This window comes from Hakea prostrata, chromosome 1 (genome assembly GCF_041222555.1).
Source record: "Hakea prostrata isolate BN-2017 chromosome 1, UWA_Hpros_2, whole genome shotgun sequence".
Taxonomy (NCBI): Eukaryota; Viridiplantae; Streptophyta; class Magnoliopsida; order Proteales; family Proteaceae; genus Hakea; species Hakea prostrata.
In genome coordinates, this window is record NC_142600.1 from 77512497 (window position 1) to 77537785 (window position 25289).

At 38.5% G+C, this 25289-nt stretch overlaps 1 protein-coding gene across 1 annotated transcript; it reads right to left on the bottom strand.

Moving 5' to 3' along the window:
- Positions 1 to 14959: 14959 nt before the first annotated feature.
- LOC149030241 (putative protein phosphatase 2C 75) lies at positions 14960 to 25289 on the bottom strand. The gene is made up of 4 exons (XM_089142540.1): positions 24638 to 25289; positions 24056 to 24430; positions 23554 to 23659; positions 14960 to 15878 (listed from the first exon to the last, which is right to left on the bottom strand). Exons 1-4 carry the CDS (start codon positions 25136 to 25138, stop codon positions 15538 to 15540), a joined length of 1323 nt encoding a protein of 440 aa, XP_088998666.1. The 5' UTR covers positions 25139 to 25289; the 3' UTR covers positions 14960 to 15537.

Sequence of the window (25289 nt, forward strand, 5' to 3'; positions counted from 1 at the left end):
GGACAACGGTCCTATAAAATTTTCTTTAAGCTTTAATGGAATACGCCGATCACATAAGACCCCGGATGCACCTCTCCACTTCATCCACCCTATTTTAATTCTTTGGGAAACCTCATCTTCTAAATCACCCTTACTTACAAATTAGATATTCTGCCTTTGATCTACTAAGTTTAAAGCCTTTGATTCCAAAGCTACTCCCATGATTCTAATTTGGTATTAATCCCCACTGGGTTTCATCAATCAACACAATATCATCCGCAAAAGCATACACCGGGACCTCATCTTGAATGTCTTTGGTTAATTCATCAATTACAAGTGCAAAATATATGGGCTTAAAGTGACCCTTGATGTAGCCCAACCGTATCGGGAATTCATTACTTGCCTCCCCCCCCCGCCTAACACAGCACCGAACCATCATACATATCCTTAACTATATCTACATATTTACTTGCAACACCCTCTAGTACTTGCCAAATTAACGCTCTAGGGACTCTATCATAAGCTTCAGGTCAATAAATACCATATGAAGGTCCCCACACTCTATACCTCCATAAGTCTCCTAATTAAGTAAATAGCCTCCGTGTAGATCTTCCCGGCATAAACCCAAATTGGTTCTCCGAATCGTAGTTAAGTGTCCAACCGGGTTCAATATCTCTCCCATAATCATCGTATGGCTCATCAATTAATGCCTCTATAGTTATTACAACTGAATATCTCCATGTAAATTGGAACCACAACACTCTCCTCCAAACCGGCATTCCCCGTGCTCATAATCTTATTAAACAACTTAGTCAACCAAACTAGTCCATGGGTCCTAAGCTCCCATACCAATGGGATTCATCGGACCTGGTCTGCGAATATCCTCCTTAAAGCCACCGGACATCGAAATTACGATATAAGTTCGACACGTGCCTGGTGAAAAGTGTAATCGTCCAAACATAAGTGCTGAAGAATGCTCATAGTAAACTAGAGAAATAGGTTCCCACTCAATATCCTCCTCACAAACTAATACACCATCTCCATTTAATACATCTAACATGGTCAAGATCTCTACTCTTCCTATCCCTCATCTTAGCTATCATAAATAGATTTCCCCTTCCTTTGTGCCCAACTTATTGTATAACTCTTCATACTCCTCCCTGCTTTCCCGCAATTTCTTAGCTTCATTCTATCTAACCTATACCTGAAGATCCTCAACATCCTTAGTTCTTTGCCATGTCTTAAAACTAGCTTATTCCTAATGGCAGCGAACCCACTATCCCACCACCACGCTCCTATAAGAATGGGTCCCTGATTCACCTAGAACATCTTTAGCCACTTCTAATACACATAGCCATCTCATTCCACATGTATTGGTATCCCCTTTAAAATCCCATTCCTTGTTTGACTACTTCATTAACGAAGGATTTAGAGTACTCTCCTCAAATTCCACCATCTTATTCGGGATAGTTTACCTTGGACCATGTGTTCTTGTGACTAAGCACATATCCAAGACCACAAATCTAGTTGGCTAAGCCCCCGAATCACCTGCAATCCTGCACAACAATCTACGTCCTCTAGTTAGGAAGAAACATGGCTCTATCGTCCACTTGAAAGTAATTAAATGCTCATCTCTCTTTTGAAATAAGTATTTATAATAGATAGATCAAAAGCAGCAAAATCCAAAAGAAATCCCCGTCATCCTCTCCAAAACCATAACCTCCAGAACACTCTCATATCCTCTGATCCCAATATGTCCAAAATCACCTCAGATAATCTCCCGACGAACCTCGAATCCACCCATATTTTCCCAAAATCTAGCAGACTCATCTAGTCCACGAGGTGCATATGCACAAATTATATTAGAACCCTCCAACAAGCAAGCAAAACCTACACCCACCTTAACACCACCACATCATTTTTAAATCTATCCACTATTATACCCACTCCATTTATGTTTTATCCCAGATACCAAAGTAAAGTCACCAACCTTGGCACCCCTCCACTAGTCTCTTGAATGCAAGCTACAAACCTCCCTCAAACATCTATCAATTCTAAGCTCTACCGCAGAGATCCTATGTTCCAAGATGCCAACAATCCTACGCTATGGACTAGCTCACCCACCGCCACGGCGCGAACCCTCCTACTTATCACCGCATCCGGCGCCGATGCGAGCCGGGGACGCCCTAGCTAACCCGCCCACTATCACACACCGGGCCATAGTGTAGCGCGCGCTCTTTTGTCGGAGAACGCCCTAGCATAGCTTTTATCATATAATGTCAAATCCATGAAAAAAGGTTTGACTAGATTTTTTCCGGTGCCGGCTGCTGACCTGACGCACCAACCCTCCTCCTATTGACTTAAATGAAAGATCTTTTATTCGGATTTTGTCCAAAGGAAAAATTGTTGCCCAATTTCATTTGCTGTTGAACATCAATCATTGCTCTTGGGTTTTATGCGGCAATAATGTTTTGTTTTTTTTTCCTTTTGATGCAATTATTGCACAGAAATCCTAAGCATTGGCTCAGTTGGAAAGACTTTTGACACTTGTACATATAAAATAGTGTTATGCTAATAATGTTGTTAACTGGGATACTAAGGAAGCTCATGATGCATTTCTGATTGTATTCATCTGGAAGAACTGCCTAATCAAACTTCAGTGGCACTATATTTGATAAAGGTAATAACAGAGAAGCAGATCTAAGGTAGAAACACATTTATTCTCGAAAGCCTATTTGATTGGATGAGGTTCTAAGAGGGATACTACACATTGTTGAGGATATTCTTCACTTGAGATCTTTGTTTCAGGAGTATATTTTGGTGCATGGTGTTATGGAGACTAATAGGTGCGCTGATTTTTTAGCCGGATTGACAACGTCGGACCAAGAAATTTTGTTGAATCCTCTCTCTTTGCTTGCTCAGCTCTCTGAAGAGCGACAGGGTTGTAGATTCTTTAGAACCTAATCCTGTATTATTGTTTGTATTCTATTTATTTATATTAATATAAAGTCTCCTTTTCTCAAAAAAAAAAAAAAAAAAAAAATTCTTGAAATGTTGGGATTGATCTATAGCATATTACAGGATGAGGGGGCAATTTAACAACTAGTATTTGGGTTGTCTATTAGGAGGGAACCTCCTAATGAGTGTTTAATGAATTATAGGATTTAGTCACGTATAATATTCTAATCAAAGGGTAGTTAATGGATTTACCGTAGCCCTTGGATTAAAATAGTACACATATCCATTAACTTATTGTGAAAGTCCCCTCCATGGAGTGGACCCGAACTCCCCGACCTAAGCTTATATTTATTTAAATATACAAATACTGAAGGTTATAGAATTTCAATTTTGGATTAGTTGCCTCTCCTTGATAACGAATGCGATCTGATGGTGTGTTTCTCACTTTCAGTTGGGCTAATCTAGACATATGTAATCCTACTACTTTGAATGCTTTTAGTGATCATTAAGAACAGGCTACGAAGGCTTCTCAACAAGGGGCCTTCTCTCTCTTGTTCCCGTGGTTTTGATTTTATCTTTTTCTAACAATAATAATAAAAAAAATCCATTCCTTTTGAAAATACATGATAATACTAATGAAGTGAATATTTAATTGTAAAGCCTATAGATGATCCTTACCTCTGTGCGTTTATTGATTCCCTAACCATCCAGTTCTTGCCTGGAGTTAACTAATGGCTTCTTCAGCTGTATCATGAATTAGGAAAGACTGAATGCAGTTTGCATTTCCCAGAAAAAGAAGTTAACCCACCTTTGGTTTAAACATGTAATAGAGAGAAGCCTCAGCATATTACGTCTCTCAAACTACCACTCCCACAGATCTTAGAGATCATCTAGATTAGGGATAAGAAGTTTCATTAAAGTGTGAGATCCAAATAGAGCAAACACAACATTGATATAGCCACTATGACCCAGCCGGTCGCTTGTGGCGGTTGGTTGGGTCAATCGATTGCCCTGAGCGACCGCCCCTCTTTCGGGCAGAATTTCAAGTCCAAAATTCAGACTTTCGATCACCCATCCTCAATCTAGTGTTGGGGTGATTCAAATCCAAATTTCGTCCTTAGAACTCTAGAGAGGTCACCACACTCCAGATCACAGAAGAAGAAAAATCTAAAATCCACTTCATCTTATCCGACAAAATCAGCCCTTGATCCAGATAGAAGAATCCATCTTCAGACGTGATCTAGTCGAAATCATTGATGGGAAGGATTCTAAACACTCCAACTCACTAGTATAGATGGGGGGGGCCACAAAAAACAAAAACGGGGACCAAAAAAAAAAAAAAAGGACCCCCCCCGGGCCCCCCCCCCCCACCCCCCCCCCCCCCCCCCCAACAAAAACAAATCATGCAAAATCATGAAAAAAGGTCGAAAAAGGTGGGAAAATGGTGTTTCGAACTCCATGCTCCGCTTGTTTTTCGCGATCGAAACTCCGGTTTCCTAGAGTTTTCGGAGTTTTGATCGAAGAATGAGAATTTTTATTAAGGTGAATTTATTAAGGTGAACCGTTTGGTTCAGCCAGTTCACTTAAATAAAAAAAACTCAGTTTTGAGATTTGATCGAGACTGATGAAGTTTCGATCAAAACTCTCGAATTTTCCCAAGTTTCCCCTGCCGGTTCAGGCTGGTTCACCCACGTTTCGATCCATTGGGGAAATTTCGACGTTTTCGACCGAGATTGAGGATTTTTTTTCGGTCCTCATGAGTTTTGTTTCGCATTTTTTGACCGAATTTTGTACCATGCCTGGAGGTGTGTTCCACAGCCCCGAAGATCAATTCATAACAATTGTCGTCCCATATAGCACAATATTATAATCAAGAGCAAAGAATAATCATTGTATAAATGTTATTTAAGAAACAACCAAGAATGGATCTTTAAGAAAGATCACAACAAATATCAAAGTGTGGAATAAAAGTTACTAATAATAAATCACTGATTGAGTATAAAGGAAACAACTCTAAAGTCAAAGTAGAAAGGTAATTGAAACTCTAATGTATTACAACTGATTAACATAAAAGAATAAAGAAGTCTAAGAACCAGTCTAAGTCTTCCATTGGTTCTTCTTCTTCTTCTTCTACAACCTTTGCCTTTTTCACATTGGGTTTTTAGGATCTACATCCAGCTCACATTCCCAACAACGAACAAGACAATGTCTACTACTGTCAATAGGTGCTATCATAGTAGTCTAGACCGGTGTTCAGGTCATACCACCGGTCACCAACTTCTCCACTGCTTTTCGCAGTTGCATCATATATGGAAGAGTATTCTGCACAAAGCTTAGGATCTCTTCTGTACCTACATAGTCATCTAACAAACATTGTCCCCAAAGGATGAATTCAAAAGAACTCAGCAAGTAGTTCAATCACAAATGACAACTACAAACAGTTAAGAATAAGCACAATGCAATACGATATGAGACAATAATGCAAGTATGCTTCTAACTCTTTATATGCTAGTCTCTAGTGGCAGACACGCATTAAAATAGAACACCATACTCCTCTAGGCAGTCTTAGTCACTCTCCCTTAACAATCTCTGTATCTTGGGTTTTTCGCAGTAGTTGGGTTAGGGCATCCATCTCAGATATTCCATGGCTGGGGTTTAAGTCACCACTCTCTCACTCCACCATTGGTATGAGTATTGGCGTGTATCAGAGTTATACCTAGCCCAATGCAAGTCATCTACTGAGTCATATCAATCTCGGAGTCGGATACTTCCCTCCCGTGCCCTAGACAGTCCGTTGCCTCCCTTCCGTGCCTAGGTAGTTCGTTCTAGTATCTCCCTCCCTAGAGTCATCGTATTATATGGCACCAAACTACTCAGACTACGGACTCTTAACCTTATTGGTCATCCACATATAATAAATGGGAAGCTCTCATGTCCTCTCACGGGTTGTCTAACGGTCTTGAGTGCCCATGAGCTCTAGGTTTATTATGTGCGACCCTACCAATGAATAACCCCCTACAATGTGATTATGTCCTCTCATAGATCGGATACCGGTCTTGAGTGCCCATAATCCCCATTACTGTCACGGTCACTCGACATCAATACCCTCGTAGATAGGGCGAGATATGACGGGGTTTTCCTAACCAAACACATCTAGACAAGTCTTAGGTATGTCATCCAGTAATCACGAAAAGCATCAATGGGCAACATAGGAAAGCGTCCCATACCACCTCCATTAATGTCCCAAGACAAAAATGCCAAGAGGGCATTCCCCATTCCACAATTACAACTTAGACAATCACATCACAATATGATTCCATAAATAATATCATTCAAATCCATTCTCAATCCAATCATTCACATTCATAATGAATATGTAAATCTTGTCATGAAATAACATACTGTAATTATAGAAATATAACAATAATGATTAAGTCCTAAAACAGTAGTTAAATCATACATACAAGTTTCTATCATAATGATGAATGTAATCACATCAATTGTGAGTGAACATACTCACCTTAAACTTGATTCGTAAACTTTGAAGGAAAGAGATCAAAGGGTAGGTCCAAAGTCATCAAAGAAAACATGATCAAACAAGTATTAAACATAAAGAACAACCCCTAAAGGATCAGAGACGAAAAGGGATCAAATGGGGCAACCTTGCTATCACAGGGCCCATAGTTGACCAAGCATTCCGTGTATTGACAGAAAACCAAAACTTTGAACGGAAACTCATTGTTTGAGTTTCAAACACTCCGAAGTTAATAGAAAAATTCTGAAATAGTATAGGGAGACTATCTATCATGATCTAAGCATTTAACATGGTCAACATAATAGAAAACCAACAAATCTTACAATAGATCCATCCGCAGATTTTCATGGATAAACTAAAGTAAATGAAAATTCACTCTAGAGATAAGAAAAACAGTAGATCATGGTCAACAAATAACCTAAGAGTAGATCTAGCATGGATTAGAAATCAAATCATTCAAGTAAGAATAAGATCATAAAAATCATGCTAGGTTTAATAAAAAAAAAAAAAAAAATCACATCGTGTTGTCCACGGAAAGAATAGAGTGAATGATGATTCACTCTAAGATTATGAGGATAGAAGAATAGGTCATTACAGTAGTATAAGACCCTTCTCACAATCACAATAATGGGTGGGAACAGAAGAGAGAATAGATCAATAGAGAATGAGATTGAATACTAACCTTGAAGAAGAAGATTAGATGGAGGAAACTCTCACGGATGCTTGGGGATCTTCCTTGGCCTTGAAGAGAGAGCTCTAGGGTTCTTCTCACGTTCTCCAATAGCTTAGAGGAAAAGTGGCTCGAATTATATCGAAGTTTGTATATATAGAGCTCTAGAAACCCAAATTTCCAAAAATACCAAATCTGTCTCGAGGACTAGCTTGGTCGCTTGGGGCAACCAAGGCAATCGACCAACCAATGCCTTTTGTTCAAAAATCTGATTTTTGGTCTCCGAAAGCCACAAGCTCCTCATGGGTCCTTTTCCAACTTAAGGGAGAGTCTTACCTGATTGTGTAGAACCTTCCAAGGGTGTCATCACTGTACTCATAGTACATCTCCCAATTCCATCATCAATCAAGCTACATCTTCTTCCAAAGTTGGACAGGGTTTCCATAATAGGATCTTCATCATCAATCTCTATCGGTTCTAAGTCAAATCCAATGGGTTCAAATGAGAGGGCCCACAACTGTCTTCTATCGTGACTTCAGGTCTTCAGACCTACAACATAGATTTTCGAGTTAGGGTTGTGAGGGATTTCACAATTATGCTCCTGGAACTAAGTTCCAAGGGTTAGTCGATTGGCCTGGTAGCCCAAGGCAACCAGCCTGGCTCCGAGAGAAAAGGGAAAAATTGGTATTTTGACTTTTTAGGCCCTACTTAATGTGTTTTCATTCTAAAATGTGTTATTATGATCCATAGTCGTTAGAGGACTTCAGAACTTGCCAGAGAGTGCTCCGCGAAGGTGAAAGGCAGTGTGGAGATCTTCTGAAAAGCATTCTTTGCAATGATTAATTTTCTCAAAGGTTACTACTCATCTCCATTCTTCTAATTTTCTTTCGCCGTTGATTTTCTTTACTGATTAGACCTAGTAGAAGGATTCTAGTTATTGCATCAACCTAGTTCATCTTTTATTTTTACCCTAGAGTGGATCCCCATTCATTCTAGTTAACCCGTGTCCTTTCGGATTGATTTCGGAAAAGACCTAACCTAGGATTCATTAGGTTTTCGTTTCTTTTGCATTGATCGATGCTTGAATCATGATATATCATGTTCTAGTATTATTTCAGAATTTTCTATGTATTTTTGGAATAGTTTAGAATCCAATCTGGAAGCTTACTGTCAATCTGAGTAGTTTTTTCTGGCAAAATACTAGTTCAATTGTATTTATTATGTTTCAAATTGGTAATAGGCAAGAAAACAGATGAAATGGATGTTGTATAAAGCCCGGAACCTAGGGTGAAAATAAATTAAAAAAATACCAAGTTTCGATTGAAATCTTGGTCGAAACCAAGAGATTTTAGGTTTTGCCTAGGTCGAAACTTGGGCTTCGACCGAAATTTTCACCATGGTCAGGTTTTACTCTAGGCCCAATATATAGGATTAGGGTAATTTCAGCTATGCGGGGGCTTATATGGTGTGGCCCAAATTGGGTTTGAACTGGATACCTGTAATTCTATGGATGTGATCTGTAGTTAGTAAGTACATGTATTAATCACCATATTAATACACTTATAAACGTATAATTGAAAAAATGATTTTTGTTGTGTATTAAGCATGCAAATGTTCTCGTAGCTAACTCAGAAATCGATTGATATTGATTTACATATAATTGGCATATTAATACATTTTACGCTTTATTAAAGAAAAAAATACAGAACCCTACTTAGCACAAAATTTTAATAAATAAATAGTGTAATTAATAAAAATGAAAAGCCAAAAGGATCTTGAGAAATCGCAATGTAAATTCACTCACCCTAGGTCCCTTTGTTTTACTTTTGTCTTCCTATTTCTTCTTCGCTCACTAGTCACAGTGCTCAAATGACTTGGAAAACAATTAATTTACATATGATTTCGAGACGCAGACACAATCTAACATAGACAATTAATTTGTTTTCATTGCAATAACATGATTTTTTTTTTTTGGATTTAAAGGGTTTAATGACAAAGATATTTATGATTTATTGTTTTAAACAATGTTTTGTGGATTTAGTGAGTTATATGACAAATGGTTTCTATATATATGTTTAGTTTATTTTAGATATAGAAATCCAAAAGAATGAAAAATGATTTCAAATTAAATTTTTATTCAAAGAGGCTTAAAATTTTTGAATCTAATTGCACAAAATCATCTTGTATTGATTTTTACTAAGACAAACCCCTTCCTCCCCCCATATTTTTGCTCTCATACTTCGTATGAAAACACATATTAATCATGTAGAGTACAATTATCGTGAACAATTCATTGGCTAGATTATTGGAAACGTAATGTTACTTTGTGATGATTAACGGTCGTTTGTATCCTTACCCGAACTATTGTTGTACCTAAACTTACTATGGATGTGATTGACGGGTTGGAATGGATGTATGGGGAGGTAGATCGGGTTTTAAGAGTTTAATGTCGGTTCAACAAGTTCAAGAGAATAGTTTGATATTTTGGGTTAGGGTTTGGGGACTAAACAACACTACTTTGGATGAAACTTGGATTGAACATAGTGTTGATTACCTGGAGATGCTCACCAAGTGAATCAAATCTGGATGGTGGAAATTGAATTTATGGAAAATCTTAATTTTAGGATTTCTAGAAGGGTTCCAAGCCACAACTAAGATCAATTGGGATTAGGAGGTTGGTTTCGGCTGAAAGTGAGATTGAAGGTGGAGGGTTTGATGGGGATGTTATGGTTGAAGAGTGGCCAGATTTGATGGTTGATTTGGAAGATATTGGGTTTCTTGATTATGGAGGGAAAAGAAACAGGGTTTTAAGATAGAAAATTAAGGGAAAAGAAGGAGTTGGAGCATAGTTAGTAAGTTTTTCTTCTGTGGTTCTGTTTGCCTTCCCCAACAGGTTTTCCCATACCCAGTCTAGAACTCTCCCACATTTGCAGAAACTAGAACACATCAAGTTTTTCTTCTATGGATCAGAAGCTATTTTATCTCTCAATGGCTGCTTGTCTTCTTGGGTTCTTTCATTTTTCCACCGTTTAATGGGAAAGCACGAGCATACTTATTAAGAGCTTGCCATCTTGGTAGAAGCTGCAATTTTCTCCTCAAACATAAAATTACGCAGGTGAATCGAGTGAACAGGTAATTTTGTACTACACACCCATTAAAATATGCCTTAATTTAGGCTCTTTTTGGTATCAATTATCATTCTCAATTATGAGAATTTTTTTATCATTTTTAAATTGTTTGGCATCTATTATCAGTTTAATTTTTATTTTAAAATAATAAAATAAAAACCTCCAGAAATGATAACAAGAATTTTGTAGGTAAATTAAAACTGATAATAGATGCCAAACACTTTAAAAAAAAAAGAAAAGAAAATTTTGTTGGATCAAACACTACTCTCACTAGAAGCCCATTTTGGGCCCTAAAAACAAAGCCCACCCCCGATGAACCCCCCCCCCCCTTCAAGCTTGCATCTGTATTGATTTTAATGTACTAGGCTTTAGGCAGACTCCCTTTGGTGGGGTGAATGACAGTGGGCTTCATCATAGGGGCCTCGAAGACACTACCCCTTCTTCCTCACCTGTATTTGAACTTCCCGGATCTTCCCTATTTTGAGTTTTTCACGATATATCACCAATTTCTCAGTGATTGATAAATTGCCGATATTTGGCCAATCCTGCTTCAATGGGGCTTGTCATGTTGGTACCAATCGACATGGCAACATGTCGCCAATATTGCATACCTTGGTCTAAACTACCCTTATATATGATGTGTTATTACCAAATAATCCTCTTACACAATCCTTAGGTGGGTGAAGGAATTCTCATCTCTGGTAGTATAATCAGCTCTTACCTCAGGTGGAGCATCGAGCATTTACTCCATTAAAAACCACTGGAATTCAACCCTAAAGCACAAATGCTCTTCAATGATGGAAGACGACAGTGTCAAAAGGATTGAATTCAACTTCATAAGGTTTTAAAACTGGATCAGTTGATTATGGAGACAAGTTGCATCGAATTCAATAAGCTTTTGTGTTTCTCCATTTTCTGAACAACTGAAAAATCTAAACTAACATTGGCATTTCTGGTGAGAAAAAAATCACTTCTCTTATCCAAATTGGTAGCTACTTTGTGCCGTGGGCGTATTTTGTGTATTCTCTCTTTGTTCCCATCTCCACAGATTCTCTAATTACCCTAATGTCAAATTGGGATGATACACTAATATTCTTTTCTTTTCTTTTTTTCAGTAATTTCCAGTTGGACCCTCAAGCGCATTAAGCATTAATTAATATGGTTTAAGAAAAAATATATATTGTAAATGACTAAAAGGTATAACTTAGAGAGGTATTTTAGTCCCTCCATGTTTGAAATTTTAAATACTTAAAGGCATTGTATTATTTTTAATATAATAAAATAATAGATGTTTCATTTTATTGGATTTATAAGTGCAGAAAACTTTCCTCAATTTATTTTAGAAAAATGCTTTTTATATAGTCTCACATTGGAAACTGAGATGTCGGAATCCAAGTTAATTAATAGGTATTACCTATTAACTTTGATTTATAATAATTGATTTATAATAATGAGACATGCCAATGTGTGTGCAGTATATGAACAAGAACAGAGTTAATTATAGTGGTTTTGAATTTGAATTCCAAACCATTTGCAATGCAAACATTACAGAGAAGGCTGAATCCAGTGGGCTACATCAGGGCCATCGAAGAAATCTTGAATTCCTCCAGTATCCACTAGAAATACTCCTGTGTCTTTTTTATGGGCAGAAATAAGGTTGTTGATCTCGATCTCAGTGAAGTAGATACAATTGGGTCGGCATTCTAACTTGTTAGAAGGGAAGATAGCAAAGGAAATGCTAAAACCCACAAACATTACACAATTGTCCAAGCTCTTCACCTGGGTCCACTCCCTATTGTCAAAATTGAGTTTTGAAACAGCAAATCTAGCGGTTTTATGATATTGATAATTGCATATCCGTTGTTGCCTTGTAAGGCAAAAGAGTTCTCCTGCTGACTCCACAAGATAATAATACGAAAATTCATTCAAACGCGCAAGCCCTCTTCCTCTTCGTTTAGAGAGTTCAATAGCCTTTGGTTGAGGACCAGAAATGTCAATCAAGAACAATTCCCCTGAACAAGCAATAGCATAAAATTGACCATTGAAGTAGATAACGTCACTAATCTCCTTGGAAATCCTTATTACAGTCCAAACTTGTTGTAAATTTGTTTAAAACTTTATATAAATATTTATTTTAATTGTCTTTTATCCATGGTTTTATTTAGTCCCACATCGGGTTGAGAGGATCTGATTATATGGTTTATATATAGTAAGAGCCCATGTATTATTAATATATCTATATGACTTGGGACTTGATCTGGAAGGCCATTTGAGTGGCACTCTCCTGTAGGGAGGTCAGCTGGAGGTACCTTATTGAAGAGAGTTGAGCTGAAAGGTACCCTCACAACCTTACCCTTTCACCCACATATATATACCAAGTGGGCGAATACGTGGAGATGCGTACCCTTACAGCCTTACCTTTTCACCCACAGCCTTTGGGGCTCTATATAAACAAAATTTCATGCTCATTCTTGAAACACAAATTCCTCCTCCTCTTTCTCTCTCTCCCTGTTATTCTGCAAAATTTCATGCTCATTCTTGAAACACAAATTCCTCCTCCTCTTTCTCTCTCTCCCTGTTATTCTGTTAAGCAGTGAACGTAACCTAATTATACCTTGGGTAAACCTTTCTGGGGTGATACTTGAACTCTCTCGGAACCCCCCCCCCCCGTTAATGATGGCGAACGTAACCTAATTATACCTTGGGTAAACCTTTCTGGGGTGCTACTTACAGTGAACGTAACCTAATTATACCTTGAGTAAACCTTTCTCTGGGGTGCAACTTAAAGGTTTGGGCTGACTGATCTTGGGGTGAAGATCAAATGTTAAGCACTCCTCCTTACGACACACGCCTTAGTGACTCTTTCCTTAACGACGAAGCATTAGGACAGAAAGTACTTTTTATTGTAAACTTGGAGCATCATTAGCGGTCTCCCCCCATCCCCTTCTGGGGTGCAACTTACAGTGAACGTAACCTAATTATACCTTGAGTAAACCTTTCTGCTGGGGTACAACTTACAGTGAACGTAACCTAATTATACCTTGAGTAAACCTTTCTGGGGTGCAACTTAAAGGTTTGGGCTGATTGATCTTGGGGTGAAGATCAAATGTTAAGTACTCCTCCTTACGACACACGCCTTAGTGACTCTTTCCTTAACGGCGAAGCATTAGGTCAGAAAGTACTTTTTATTGTAAACCTGGAGCATCATTAGCGGTCTCCCCCCTATCCCCCCGGCATTCTGCCCGTTCGTCCGACTTCTTCCACATGGATAAATAAAATTTCATGCTCATTCTTGAAACACAGAATTCGTAACCTAATTATACCTTGAGTAAACCTTTCTGGGGTGCAACTTACAGTGAACGCAACCTAATTATACTTTAGTAAACCTTTCCAGGGTGCAACTTAAAGGTTTGGGCTGACTGATCTTGGGGTGAAGATCAAATGTTTAAGCACTTTTAGAATCTGTATTGCACAATTTGGGATGTCTAAATACCTTAAAGAAAGTACTTCATGTACGCTCTGAAGGAGTATTATGATTACAACAACAGTTCTGGTGTGCGTGTAGATCCCTCAATCATTTACAATAAGTTCATCACCCATTCTCGAGAAAGATTAGTACTTTGGGTGTGTTGGTCATCACCATAACCACACATTTTTCTTCATCATCTTCAAGGGTGGTTGTTGTAGGGCTTGAGGATAATATTACTTTGCGTATGTAGAACTGGGAGATAAATCTCCATGGTGAAATTCCTGGAAAAATTGATTCATGTTCTATTCTTGTACGTGGTAGAGGAGGAAACCGAAATTGCTCGTGAGAAAAGGGGTTTACAACGCGAATCTCTCTACCGAACCCATGAGTTATCAAACAACCACCCGAGAACCACCACTTGCTATTGCTATCCCTACCGACCTCTGGCAAGTTTAAGTGGTAAACCTTCTGAGTTGAAGGACTATAAAAGCCAAAGTCGTTTTCCTCGTCTGCAAGCATCAGACAAGGAGAGAGTTGTCGCCGCTTCTTTATTGGAGCTGATCGCCATCCCTGGCAAACCGCTTTAAAACGAACAAGATCTTCGATTGTAGCAAGTCAAACATAAAGTTCAGACCAGCTCCCCATGCCTTCCCTTGTCCTGTGCAAATTGGTTCAGAAAACGAAAGGAACCCTAATTGGTTCTTGGAAGGAAAAAGAAAAAACAAGAAGAAGAAGAAGGAAAGAAACTCACCTGTATGAGCTTAAGGTAAACGCTCTGTAATTCGATGCTGCTCTCTCTAGGATCTAACGAATCCAGGCATCCAGCCAACAAAAGTGAACACTCTGTAACTGAATCCGGGTGGAAAGAGAGAACTCAGCTCCGTAAACTCATACGAGGCAGAGTATATGTATTTTTCTTTTTTTGGTTGAAGAGGCAGAGTATATGTAGGACTCAGAATCATGAAAAATCGGAGTTTGAGTCTAGGTTCGACTCCATTGAAACAAATAGGTTGAACTCGCGAATTAGTGGGACCAGGGACAGGCACTCCCATTAACCAATAGATTATTCAGCTATTATTCAGCTTTAATCTGAGCCGTCTAAGAGAAGAGATAAAATTCCCAAACACATTGAATAATTCCCAACCCAGAATTGGATCTAACAACTCCCTCTAATATTAAGCCTCAACAAAAGAGAAGAGAGAAAATTAGAAATTTTTTTAAGAAATATACCCATGTTTAAACCCCACGAAATTTTTTTCTTTCCTACTGCAGAGCATGTTCTTTGTTGACGAGGGCAAATTTAACTATTTGTTAAGAAAAACATCACCAACCCATGTTACATCATTTCATATTGACAATTTTTTTTCTTTCTGTAAGAGCTTCCACACCTACTCATAAATAAACCCCATGTTTAAACCCCACGAAAAAAGACAGGATCCTATGCCATCTTCCACTGATTCACAACCACAATACCTTTCTGCTGAAGCTTTCACTTCCCTATCTTAGATGCACAAAGCCTTCCTCCCACTGATAGTTTCAGTTCCCAAGCTAGCACGCATCAGCAGCAACACTGATGGCAACGGCTAGAAACTATGTTTTGAGTTGCATGAAATTCCTCCAACCATTAACAAACCAAACCCAGTTATCTTAATTCTTGAATGGGGATCCACTAAACAGCAAAGCTTGAGACAAAATCACCTCCACTCCATCAGGGGGGTTTCAAACTTTCAACACCCCAACCCGATCTCTCCCCCTGGTATAGTTTTAAAGCCTGTACATATTTCAGGTACTCTTTTTGTCAACCTCGTTTTAAATCAATGACAATGACACTGATGTTGTCCGAGCTTCTCCGTCCCAGTGCAAGGCGAGTGAGTAACGCAGCTGCAAGAGAGCATCTTGACTGGTTCATCTGTTCTGTCTTGTTATCTTCTTCTGAAGCCTCCACATTGTGGACTCCAGCCGTAGTAGAGGAGCTGCCTTCCTCACGGAGGCACCTGCGAGCCACTTCACAAGCCAAATCATTTGAGAGGACATCCCACAAGCCATCACTTGCAAGGATCAAGCACTCATCTTCAGATGTCCTTCTTGTTATTGTCAACTCGGGTTCTGATATTACCATCGGCTTCAGATACTTGTCCCCTATTTGAAAATGCATATCAGAGTAGAAGAGCCAAAACAATTGCTGCATAATCATAATCAAAGTTTTCATCTTATTTAAGTGTTTCATGCAGTCAAATCTAATATGAAGTCTGAGATATCCAATTCAAATCAGTCTCTAATGAATTGTCCAGTTAGTAATGATCTTATCATAGATCCTTCCGACCATCATGGAAACACAACCTGACAAGAGCAATTGCTGCCGCATTCCTACAATATGAAATAGCTTCCAAAATTACTGAACACCCTTCATCATTCCATGTGCATTGACAAAAGAATCGAATCAGATATTCTTAGCTCTGTCAATGATTTGAGTGGAGAATAATCTACTGTGTGTAATCTGAAGATGATTGAAACTCAATTTTAATTGGTTACATCCTTACCTAGTGCACAAGCGTTGCCCATAAAAAATTAACATGAACAGTATTATCACATCTTAAATACAAATGTCATTTGCTTCCAAAGAATCTCAAAAACATATAGTATCGCACATGCAACAAAATAATTGACTATGGCAATGGTTCCTATAACAAAGAAGAAGCTATTGATTAGAAATGAGTTTATCTACATGATAGGATAAGCAGCTCAGACGAACATAAAGGTATATCTTTTAGAGTTTTCAAATATCTTTCTAAACCTGGAAAATCTCCCACAACCAAGTTGTGAGTTCATCAATGTAGTAGACTAAACAACCTTATAACGGAAATTCATAGAATAACAAACATTCTGAGTCTATAAGATCTTTTAAACAAAACATCATCTCAATAGCAAAGACAAGAGATCAAAGTTAAAAAAGATATAAGAGTAATATTTTTCTAGACCTGGAAGATGTCCCACCACCAACTTGTGAGTTCATCAATGTAGTAGACTAAACTACCTTACAAGGGAAATTCATAGATACAAACATTCTGAATCTATAAGATCTTTTAAATAAAACATCATCTCAATAGCAAAGACAAGAGATCAACGTGAAAAAAAGATAAGAGAAGAAAACCCACCACATTCCTTTGGATTATACAGGAAAACTTTCATAGTAACTGAATAGAAGCAAATGATGAAAGCTGTTAAAGAAACAGATAAAAGAGCAAAACCTTAAAACCCTGCACCCAGAACCTGACAAGTCCAAATAATTAGTGGCTGGAACTGAAACATAATACAGAGAATAGCAGCACTGTCAGTGTAAAAAAGCCTCAACTATCACATGCAGTCGTAAGCAAGCCATATAATAATTTAAAAGAATTTGGTCCATACAACCTTAAGAGTTGTTCAACCTTGAGACATGAGCCAAATAAGACCACTGCCCCCCTTATTCTGACATAGATAACCTCCCATTTAAATGCAAATGGTTAAACTTGAAGATCTAATAATTAAGCTCCGTATCACTGCTCAAAGAGGGCAGAACTGAAGTCTTTACTGGCCCCACTAGCCAGAAAGGCCGTGTTTTGCAATGTGTGGAACAAATCCAATCCCTGTTAGCAATTAATCATCCAAACTGGAATTAACATCAATGGCGAACACCTTTAATGTACCTAAGCAAAGTAGAAACTAGAAGGGGAAAGATGAAATGAATAGGTGGCACATTAGATCGAGAAGCAATCACCAGCTATCAGTGCAAAATAAGTAGAATGTGTTGACAGTACATTTGGACAGCAGGAAAGTCTTTATATCTACACCCTCATCTTTTAAGTTATCTATTTTAATGAAAGGTCATTAATTTCTTCACTGCATAAAACCAGAAAAGTTATTACGAAGGTTAATTTCCTCATATAAATAGAAAGAGTTTTCCAAAGATGCTAAGACTTCCCTTATGTTTTGTTACGCATGGGGATATGTTATAAAAGAACACTTCTCATCTTATGTAGCACAACAAACTACAACCTTTATGTTTAACTTATACAAGATCCTTAGACTAAATTAAATCTGGGGTGATCCTCTGAGGCACTAATGTTGTTAAACTCAAATTTGAATTTATTTTTCCACCAAAGAACCTGAATGTATTGGTTTTTGGCTGACTTCAAGTAAGGTTTGTCCAATTCAATGCTAAACTTCATTCTTGGCAGAGCACACCATTCTCAGATCTCATGTTGGGTCCCAGGTTGGGCTAAAGTTCAAGATGGGCAAGGGCAAAGCTTAGGCCCTCTTGATATATAGCGTGCAGTAGAGTGTGAGGATTATTTTGCTTTTAAAAAAAAAAATGTAAGTACACATGTTTGACAACAAATGCCCAGCCTCAACTATTAAGAGTGGCAAAATGTCAAAGGTTAGGATTTCCTCTTAAGCTCAACCCTCCCAATAACCTGCAGAAAAGGTACCAGTGCTGAGTAATGGTCCTGTCAGATGTATTTGAATATTATTCTTATGCTAAAATTCACATGCAATACTGTTATTTATAAAGCTGTATTTAAATGATAGGAGCAAAACAGCTACTAGTATCAGTCACAAGATATAAAATTAAAACAGATGGTGAAGAGCACACAGCAAGACACAATTCATGTTTTCACAATTATTGCATAGTCTCAATTATAAATAAAACTCAATATGGATAACACATTTGGGTTTTGAACCGAGTCTGAAAAGCATTAAGAATCAATCACCCAATTAACATTAGATTGATTTGAGCTGGGCAAATATGTGGCAGATGATCTGAAAAGCCAAAAACGAGTGAGCTTAAGATTCAATATTTGGAATAGTTTTCTCGTAAATTTGCAAACATGTCTCCCTAGTCCCTAGTTCATACAATTTTCCTTGGTTCTAGCATGAGAGACTTTTTGGTCCATCCTTTGAATCTTATTTTCATTTCCCTAATAAACTCGAGTAATAAAAGTTAGACCTGATAGATCCCACTGATGAATTCACGAAATTCACATCAATCTATAACACAGTTAACAATTCAGCACATGGCAAAAGATCTGGTGTACTTCAGTTTCAAAGTAAAAATCCAATGAAGATTTTTGCTCTGGAGCAGGTTATGATTGCCAAAGCAGGAACCAATCACCTGTTGGAAAACTGCCACATCAAAGGCGTGTGCATCATCCATATAAAAATATAGTATTAAAATATACAATGTCAATATGAACATTAGGCAAATGAGTAGAACAAATGAAGCAGCCCTGTTTTAGTGTTATCATGTCTAAAATTCATATGAAATCAGTTCTTGATCATGCCACTGCTTTTCAATCTTCATACATGGCTATCAGAAAAGAATAACAGACAAATTTGGCAAACAACATGTAGCAGCGGTGTTTTAGTAATATCATGTCTGAAATTCATATGAAATCACAGTTATTGATCATAAGACTGCATTTTGGTCTTTATACATAACTACCAGGATCCATGACTTGACTCACAATATCATGGAGGTCATATCATCACAAGATCACATCACTTATCCCCGGACTCCTCTCTTGGATAATAGTTTGGACCTCCAGCCAAGGTTTCATTTTCTGAATCTAGTTAACATGGAAATAAATAAATATTTGAACTATAATCCCTTGACTGGAACTTCACAGACTCAACACAGGTTAAATTGAACAATATGGCTTCAAAATTTAAAATAAAATAAACAATGTAAGCTACAAATAGCAAAGGCGGCTCTGCAACCCCAAAATTCCACCATGTAACATTCCAGTAGGCCAATCCATACCATTTGATGGGAAAGGACACATTGCAATAAAATGTGAAGCCTCATTTCAATGATAAGGTTCACCATCAAGTGCAGCTTTCCCCTTGTATTTTCAATTATCGAAAACCTTCCACAGATATGTGGTTAGTAGCATTTTACTTTTGTTCATTTTGACAGATTTCAGTAGCTATTTAACTCAAACTTGCACATGAATGAGGACGTTCAGTTAAATTTGGCCCTCAAGCAGTATACCAACTACCACTTCTTCTTGCCCCATTGTCATGAGTGGAAACGTAAAAATCACTAAATAGTATCATTAAAAAGTTCTCTAATTTTTCATCAAGAGCAATGTTTTTCTTGTGGAGCTCCACAAGGTTCAATCACATGGTAGAAATAAGCAACTAGAGGATGAATTAACAAAAGAAAGTTTATGGCACCCGTTTGTTTAGCATTTAAATATATAGAAATACCCATACAGATGCTTCCCCACATATCGTGGCTAGAATCTCAGAAAATCCACTAGGGCTCATATCGAGGAACTAATTGTTCCCCGAGGGACTGATTTCAATTAACTACTAACCAACAAACAATGTGAACACTGTTTTCTTGAACACAATAAGTAGAAGTGTATAACTTTTTGGAGATTGACAGTGAATCAATAGTAGATCCTTGATAACTACTTACGAGGAAAGACCCATGGAACACTAGGGATCCCTGTAACTTGCCATATACATCATATGAAAATCAGTTCCCACTTTTAGAATAACTTTTTGGAGATTTTCATTGAATCAATACTAGATCCTTGATAACGACTTACAAGGAAAGACCCATGGAACACTAGGGATCCCTGTAACTTGCTATATACATCATATGAAAATCAGTTCCCACTTTTGGATTGCCCTGTCTAGGTAATGAAGTAAACCAGAAATCAGTTTTAAAAGATTACCAATAACATGACCATGTATTTCTGTCAAGTACTTACCAAAAGTTCTATCCCCTCCCCAAAAAAAAAAAGAGTTATCTACCCTAAAGGAGTCTATAAGGAGAGATAAGCTATTCTAGGACTGGGACTGGGACTCCCAACTACAAATCAGGCCCAAACTGTTTGGTTGCCTTTTGGACCAGATTCTGAGAAGAATTCAATTGATATTCTCAAACACTTAATCATTTGGTCAACAGACATGAATATTCTCACTGTGGTGCCATTACTTGCCACCAGTGTGGGAGCAGAAGTGAGGAACAACATGCCGAGCTTAGGCCTTGTAACAACTAGACTTTGATAGAGCTGGTTGGATGGTAAGGACTTGTGTAGCAGGATTTGCTGTGATAAGGCTGAGTTCAGCTGATTTAGTACTTTGTCTCATATGTCATGGTTGAACCTCATAATAAAGTCGAAGCAACCAACCCAGAATCCACTCTAGGTTGATGCCCAGGTCCAGGTGGTTGGCACTAAACTCATCAGTGGGTCACACCAGAAAGAGATTTTTGAACAGGGTTTTGATCATTAGGGACCAGAGGAGAAGTTTTTTTGGTGGGTAATGCCCAGGTAGACTCTATACGATCTCTTCTGCGAATGAAGTGGAATACAACAGAGTAGGTATGATGGCAACTCATCTACGAATTGAAAAAGCTATTTCGAGATGGTGTGAATATCTTGTAGATGGTCCAATATGAGTTCAAAACCATAGTTAGACATGGATGTCACAGTTTAAGAAATCAGAAACGCAAGAGCATGCACCTGTGCACTCCCATTTTTACGCTGTTCTAGTACCATTTATGGATGAAGTCTCATCAAGGTCTCTCAAGCCTCTTGATTCCTAAGACTTCTTTCCATGCAACAGGAACAACATATCAGATCCTCCATGGTGGAAAGTTTGGAGTGTTTTCAGCTGGTCAAAATGAAGGGAAGTTGCAAAAAGAAGCACATGAAATTGGCTGGTGTTATTTTAAAATGTCATTTAAGTTGATCGTCTGGTCGGGTTGAGCCTGACAGATCTTTAGGTATTTTATACTTCCCTGTCAAATAAGGACGGAGTAAAATTGGATATTTTGCGTCTGTGCTGGACACCGAGCTGATATCCAACCCAAAATTTGAGATAGGTATCCAGTCACAAGTCCAACATGTTTTGGTTCATATTCTCACTAGCTGCATTTACAAATTACAACTTTGATTATCATGTAAGAAATCTTTATTCTGTACAAAGATAAACATGGTTTTAGGATTAAAACTTTCTTCTTCTTTTACTTTAAACATGGTTTTGGGATTAAAACTTTTTTCTTCTTTTACTTTCAAATTCACATTTTTATTTCAAGAAATAAGACGTGTCGCACTGCAGTCAAGAGAGTAGAGCCTAAGGCAAGGATGCATAAAATGAGAAAAGGGAAGCTCAGCAGGAAGAGGAATGCACCATGAGAGAACAAAGCAGAGCAACTAGTTTTATAAGCACATGGATTCTGTCAATGGAATGAAAAATTAGCCACCATCAGAATAGGAGCTGCAGTCTCGTGTCTGTACAAGTTGGACACTGAAATCTTCATTGAGCAGAAGAAATTGTCAAGTCTCCAAAAAGGGCATATTGTGTGCTGCGACATTTGAAAGGGGGAAGCAAATTCATTATCCAAGGTGATCTCACTTTAGGGTGGTACGTCAGTTGCATCAATCTATCACAGATGATGCTCCAATTGGAAACCCGGGACCTAGCTCATCTAAAGGGCCAAATTGGAACCTGATATAGATATTATCCCGACAAAAGTTTTCCTCCACATTCCAAAAGTAAGGGTAAAAAATGGATTTCTATCTGAACTCCTAATTAGAAAGAGGGAATAAAAGTAAAGGAAAAATTGTAGTAGAATTAAAAATGAAAAGCAATAACCACTCTATTTAAGGAATGAGAAACAATAAGATTTAGATAGATATATGGTATGCATACAGGGCATAGAAAGGCTACTCCGTCCTTGATAAATTTACATGACTTGGTCATGGAGCAAGAACAATTAGGAACTGAGTGCAGAAAATATTAAGATCAAGCAAGTACTGCAGGGTGTTCAAATAAAGTGCTGCAGTTTATAACTGGCATTAAATGCATAACAATCCAAGAAACTGTCATGTACTATAATTAAAAGACAGTAAGAAATAATGAACAGTATTTTCGTATCAATATTAGACTGCCATCTATTTTCTTTTAAAATATTTTAGATTTTTAGATAATATACAATCGTTTTGTATTATTAAACATAACTGGAATGCTCAAGTCTGAAATATTGATATGACCACAAAGAAAACTAACTAAAAAATGAAGTCATGTAACTGTCAAACAATTAGAGAGATTAGGGACATAACAGATGGATGCTTCACATCAAGGTTATACACGGCTATAACACAGGTGAAAATGGTCAACCAGAGATATAGATGATCTGGGTCGCAATGCCACTAACAAGTGGAAAAAAATCACTTTGGAAATAATCAAATATGTAAATATCATTACCCCTAATAAGAATCATTTATGAAAGATTGCTGAAGATCCATCAATGGGAAACTAATGTCCACCAGAAAAATCAATGAGGAACTAATTACTATTACGTAGGATGCCACTGACCATTCATAGTGTTAACCATCAAGCATAGCCCACCATTGTGTTGGGACCGCCGTATTAATCCAAAGATAATGTCAGTGGTCCTGTTATAAGATCAACTAAGTGATGCAATGAAAGAATGACACATATCCTTTGAAGAGTTAACAGGATTGAAGAGCAGACAAAACATGGCATATGAATATATACGAGCTCCCAATAAGGCGACAAGGCAACAGCTGCACACCTAAGCACCACCAAAACACCTAAATGGGTACGCAGCAGGTTATTCATTCTCCTTTTCCAGTGGTTATGACTTGAGTGTTTATGCATACATGCATCCAAAGCCACATTACTGGATTCCAGAGAAAACTCAGAACGGTGCACTGGAAACAGATTCTTAAAACATATCAATTAATTAAGTCTCTAATTGTACATGAAAGAAGGCGAAGAAAGGATGGAGTACCTAGAGCACGGGACATTGCAAGAATTCCAAGCACTCGAGCTCCCCGAAGGTAGATAACGCGGCCACCGGCTGCCTCAATTCTTGCTAGTTCATCAGGCCTGTCGGGCTGTCACAAAAATAAAAATAAAAATTAGGGAAGAACAGAGTACTACCGAGTACTCGCAAAAGAAGAACAGAATTAGATAGGTGACTAGCAAACAGTTCCAGTACACAATCAGATGGCCAAGATCACATAATGCACGCAGGGAATTTTTATCTTAATCCGGCATGTGAGCCACGTGCAGGTACTAGCTAAAAGGTCACAGAGTATTTCTCTCTCGTCCATGGACAGAGTCATCGACCATGGAGCATCCTTGCTTCGTTGTTTCATCTTCGTTCCACATGAGCAAAATCCAAGCTCTGCGAAACTATTACCTCTCACCATGTTTACCTAAGAATCGACTCCTGGACTTGTTAGTTAGTATTAGTTAGTTGATTAGAGCTTAACGGTGAGCGAAGGAACCTTGTGATCGGTAGAGAGAGGGAAAGCCCTTCCGCCGCGGCTGAGAACAGCGCGCGAGTCACCGCAGTTGGCGACGAGAATGGTATCGATGGTGAGAAGACCGACGACGGCTGTGGAGCCAACAACATCCGACGTCAACCCGGCCTGCTCGCAGTTACATGGGGTAGTTGCGCCGCCGCAAGCACATGAGCTGAGCGCCACTTCATCCATCCGCTCGAAGCACCTCCACATCACTGCCTTCCACCTCTCCTCCAGCGACACTTCCGCAGAACGATTTTGTGCCGCCGTAATGGTGCCCTTGCCGGTCCTCGACGCTACACACATCAACTCCTCCTTTAAGAACACATGCATCATTTCTTGACAAAGTGTTGCTACCTACACGATTATCACATTCATCCAACCATTAAAGCTTCCAAAAACATAATGATTAGCAGAAGTTTCAACTCAGTACGTCCTAGTTACTGATAAGTATTTTTCGCAGTGGAAAAAGATGGAAAAGTGAAGAGTGAGAACGAAGTAGAAACAAAAATACAAAGAACACACGCACACACCATACACACAGTTACGAAGTAGAGAATTTACGTGTGAACCGCCATGTCCATCGTATACAGCGAAAAAATGAAGCGGTCGGCGGCCAGATAATTCCGGTCGGCAAAAGTCCGGTTGTAAGGATACGGCGTCTTCCATTTCACGGCATCGTCCTGAAACAGATATCGAACCGAAAAACGGAACCAGATCGACTGCCAAAAACTTCTCCGTTGCGGTCGATGGCAGCGGTTCCGAAACTTCTGCTTCTTCGCTTGAATAAGATTGAGATGACGACGACGAAGAGCTTGATGACGATGATCGAAAGTGGTTCCTAATCCGCTTGCTATCGTCTGGCCGTAGGAAGCTATCACGCCTCTTCTCCCGACGCTGTGGAAGAATATTCTCGGTATTCCTTAACGATAATGATTCCGTGGGAACTGCGATCACAGGAGACCTCCGCGCAACCATCCGCCGGCGTGGAGCCTCCATGAATTTCGCCGGAGACCCGTCGTCATTCATCATTTCCCGGTGAATCCCTGCCGCACGAGGCGGCATTAACGCACTTATAAAACACCAAAACAAACCTGGAAGAACAGAATATCAATCCCGATAACAATAGTAATAAAATGAACGAAAAAGAAAAGAAAAGAATGAGGGTACTGCTTCGAGTTTGTACGAGAAACGGCGACGTGGTCGGTTTTCTCTT